Raw genomic sequence first — 4580 nt, 5'->3', positions numbered from 1 at the left:
CCGCGCCTGGCCTTTTTTTTTTTTTTTTTTTTTAAAGACAGTTTCGCTGTGTCACCCAGGCTGGAGTGCAGTGGCATGATCTCGGCTTAATGCAACCTCCGCCTCCTGGGTTCAAGTGATTCTCCTGCCTCAGCCTCTTGATTACCTGGGACTACAGGTGCACACCACCATGCCTGGCTAATTTTTGTATTTTTAGTTGAGACGGGGTTTCACCATGTGGGCCAGGCTAGTCTCGAACTCCTGATCTCAGGTGATCCGAATGCCTTGGCCTCCAAAATTTCTGGGATTACAGGCGTGAGCTAATGAGCCCGGCTAACAATGACTTTTTAAAATATAAAACAGTCTGGCATATCTGTAATCCCAGCATTTTTGGAGGATGAGGTAGGAGGATCGCTTGGAGTTTGAGCTTAGGAGTTTGCAGTAAGCTTTGATCATGCCACTGTACTGCTGCCTGGGCAACAAAGCCAGACCCCATCTCAAATTAATAAATAAATAAAAAGTTCATACCAATACATACCTGATTTTGGTAAGCTACTGGAGCATACTGCTTATAAATTGGAGCTAATCGTGTAGCCAAACTCTGTAAGTTATCTTCAAGGTTTTTTTCCTATAGGAAAACATAATCCATTAGTTATTTTATAATTGCACTTTTGTGTGTTTAAGGTACAACTGAACCATAAATCATGGGTGATGGTGGTTAATGCACAATTCATTCTTACCCTGATGAAATAGCTACCACAGAAAATCGCATTGCTTCTTTTCTCCATCTAAACTATTAGACATTGTTATGTTTTAATGAAGTCTTTTGAAATGAAAATTCTGTTGTAATTAGAAATTTAAATAGTGTTAGACATAAATTACAATACTGTTCATGTTGTGAAAAATGAGAGCTATGTTTTATATTTATTCATTAGTATTGGGCACTTGGAATAAATGAAAACAACGTTCCTCCTGGCAAGGGGAAATGGCAAGTAATTTGGTTACAATGTTAACAATTTTCTATAACGAGAAGAGAGAGTACATATATAAAACACCTACTCTGTGTGACATGCTGTTTCAAATGGAATCCATATGTCTTTATGAATTAAGCACGTGTCCTTATGGACCATGAAACACGAATATTATGCATGATCTCTACAAAAGAGCAAGGTCAGGATAACTGAGAAGTTTAGTAAATGCCTGCAGATCAAAGGAAGTAAGTGGGCAAGTGGTTGTCTACAGTTGTCTTTTCTACACTATAATAACTACAAATTGAAGAAGACTTGGAAGGACTATGAGGACCATTAACACTCAAGAAATCTGGATTGCTACTGATAGAGACATCAGATTTTTTCAAAGGAAAATTATCACAAGAGTCTCTATTAAAAAAATCCATGATGACAGTACGAGAAATGAAACAGAGAAGGGAGCCTTTGGAAACACAAATAGTTGAAAGAACACTGAAAGTGTTGCAGAAATGATTATATTCTCCATCAACTTAGATATCTGGTAAAGGAACAGTCACCTCTTAGGAAATCAATTGGAAGGGTATAGAGGGCCAGGCGTGGTGGCTAACGCCTGCAATCCCAACATTGTGAGAGGCCAAGGTGGGTAGATTACTTGAGCTCACGAATTTGAGACCAGTCTGGGGAACTTGGTGAAACTCCACACCTCTCCAAGAAGTAAAAAAAATTAACCAGTCGTGATGGAGCCTACTTGTAGTCCCAGCTACTTGGGAGGCTGAGATGGGAAGGTTGCTTGAACCTGGGAGGCAGAAGTGGCAGTGAGATGAGATCACACCACTGCACTCCAGCCTGGGTGACAGGGCCAGATCTTGTCTAAAAAAAAAAAAAAAGTATAGAGAACATGTACTAAGAAGCGTGAGTGAGGCTTTTGCCTCATGTGCTCATGTGAGATTTGGTGGAAGGAGATGCCATCAACACAGAAAGGAGACCATTATATGAATCAATTAACCTTTGGTATGCATCAAATTATTATAAAAGCCAAAGTTATACAATAATTTATACACAACAAGTCAATTATTTAGTGGTTTCTGACAACCCTCAATCTTAGCAACCGTAAAGTGTGACTCATAATCATTTTGGTTTCCTGTTGATTTATATTGACTTGATTATACAAAAAAATTCATAGGATCCATTCATAGATTTGTCTGTTAATCAGGCTACTTTTATCCTACCCATTGTAGTTTAAAAACCAGGAAAGTCAGCTGGGCACAGTGGCTCATGCCTGTAATCCCAGCACTTTGGGAGGCTGAGGTGGGCGAATCACCTGAGGTCAGAGGTTCGAGACCAGCCTGGCCAACATGGTGAAACCCAGCCTCTACTAAAAACACAAAAATTAGCCAGGTGTGGTGGCATGTTTCTGTAGTCCCAGATATTTGGGATGCTGAGGCAGGAGAATCTATTGAATCTGAGAGGTGGAGATTGCAGTGAGCCGAGATCATAGCATTGCACTCCAGCCTGGGAGAAAGAGGCAGACTTTGTTTCAAAAAACAAAAACAAAAACAAAATCAGGAAAGTCATGACCTTACTTTAAAAACAAGCCCTAGCTAAACTCATACACTAATTATTATGTTTATTTGGGAGAAACTTTAGAATTATGATTTAAATACCCATTAAAACAATTCTATTTATGTCTTCAATCATTGGAAGTATCCAGTGGGCTAGGTAACCCTGTTTTACTACCAGTGGACTAATGCAGAGAAATGTTAACAGTTGTGTACTGCTATTGATATGAACACTGCAAAACTCACATGTAAATTCTATACTTTTTTGTATGCAGCATCAGGTTTAAATTCTTCAATATTCTCACATCACTTTATTCTATTTTGTAATAATATTTATTCTGTTATGGACCACACAGAGTCACAAGTCCTACTGAGGAACAAGTAAACTCAAATTACCTCATTTATTCTGTAGAAGCACTGAAATAAAGTAGACAACTAGAAGCAACTCATAGCTTGTACAGTTCACTGTTATTATTTTTCACTTTTTAGTTTTTTGAGATGGAGTTTCACTCTGTCCCCCAGGCCAGAGTATGAGTGCAGCAGCACAATCTCAGTTCACTCCATTCTCCACCTCCTGGGTTCAAGCGATTCTCCTGCCTCAGCCTCCTGAGTAGCTGGAATTACAAGTATGTGCCAGCATGCCTGGACAATTTTTTTCATTTTTAGTAGAGACAGGGTTTCACCATGTTGGCCATGCTGGTCTTGAACTCCCGACCTTAAGTTATCCACCCGCCTCGGCCTCCCAAAGTGCTGGGATTATAGGTGTGAGCCACTGTGCCCGGCCCTATTAGTATTATTTTACTATTACAGGCTTATTATTCATATTGTAAAATCCTGACTTTCTAATTATTTCATTAGAATGAACGTGCATGTCAGATACAGGGGGAATTACCTATCAGATATGTTCCTATTGGTGGTCAAGATTAACTCCCTCTCCTACCTTATTTTTTGTGTGTGTGTGGGAGGGGGGTACAGTGGTGCAATCTCAGCTCACTGCAACCTTGGCCTCACAGGTTCAAGCAATTCTCCTGCCTTAGGCACCTGAGCAGCTAGAATTACAGGTGCCCACCACAATGCCCGGCTAATTTTTGTATTTTCAGTAGAGACAGAGTTTCACCATGTTAGCCAGGCTGGTCTCAAACTCCTGACCTCAAGTGATCCACCTGCCTTGGCCTCCCAAAGTAATGGGATTACAGACGTAAGCCACCACACCAGGCCTCTGTTAGCACTCTTGTCTGTATCTAATCTCTAGGACCATCATATCATCATCCATAGCTATAATTACCACTTAGACCATTTCTTAAGTTCCAGATTCCCATTATTATTGACCTGACATTCCCATGTAGCTTTCCCTTAGGAATTTCAATACCAATATATCCAAAGTGAATTACTGATCCCCCGCTCTACAAACCTGGTCCTATTTCCAGTGTGCCTGATGATAAAGATGAAACCCCTCCTTATAATTTAAGTCACCACTATCCCCTCCATGGATTGTGCTCATAGATAGTTGGCTCCTCTTGCTAAATCTACTCTTGGTTACATTTAGTCTATTGTTCAAACAGCATCTAGAGGGATCTCATTCAAGGGCAAGTGTAAGTATGTCACTCTTCTCCTTAAAACTCTTTGATTCTGGCTGGGCGTGGGCCAGGCACAGTGGCTCACATCTATAATCCCAGCACTTTGGGAGGCGGAGGAGGGCAGATCATCTGAGGTCGAGAGTTCGAGACCAGCCTGGCTAATATGATGAAACCCCATCTCTACTAAAAAAAAAACAAAAAATACAGGCTGGGCGCGGTGGCTCAAGCCTATAATCCCAGCACTTTGGGAGGCCGAGACGGGCGGATCACGAGGTGAGGAGATTGAGATCATCCTGGCGAACACCGTGAAACCCCGTCTCTACTAAAAAATACAAAAACTAGCCAGGTGAGGTGGCGGGCGCCTATAGTCCCAGCCACTCGGGAGGCTGAGGCAGGAGAATGGCGTGAACCTGGGAGGCGGAGCTTGCAGTGAGCTGAGATCCGGCCACTGCACTCCAGCCTAGGCGACAGAGCGAGACTCCGTCTCAAAAAAAAAA

The 4580-nt window shown here is 41.6% G+C and overlaps 1 protein-coding gene across 1 annotated transcript in view; it reads right to left on the bottom strand.

Moving 5' to 3' along the window:
* Window positions 1-4580, bottom strand: part of TET1 (tet methylcytosine dioxygenase 1) — a 149225-nt gene that overhangs the window by 14401 nt on the left and 130244 nt on the right. Inside the window, exon 9 of the mRNA XM_023205066.2 lies at window positions 518-607. Within this exon, the coding sequence (XP_023060834.1) occupies window positions 518-607 (90 nt within the window). The remainder of the gene's footprint in view (window positions 1-517; window positions 608-4580) is intronic.

The sequence above is a fragment of the Piliocolobus tephrosceles genome, chromosome 9 (genome assembly GCF_002776525.5).
Source record: "Piliocolobus tephrosceles isolate RC106 chromosome 9, ASM277652v3, whole genome shotgun sequence".
NCBI classification, from domain to species: Eukaryota; Metazoa; Chordata; class Mammalia; order Primates; family Cercopithecidae; genus Piliocolobus; species Piliocolobus tephrosceles.
The sequence above is the reverse complement of the archived record's forward strand: the minus strand, read 5'-3'. Positions and strand labels throughout refer to the sequence as shown.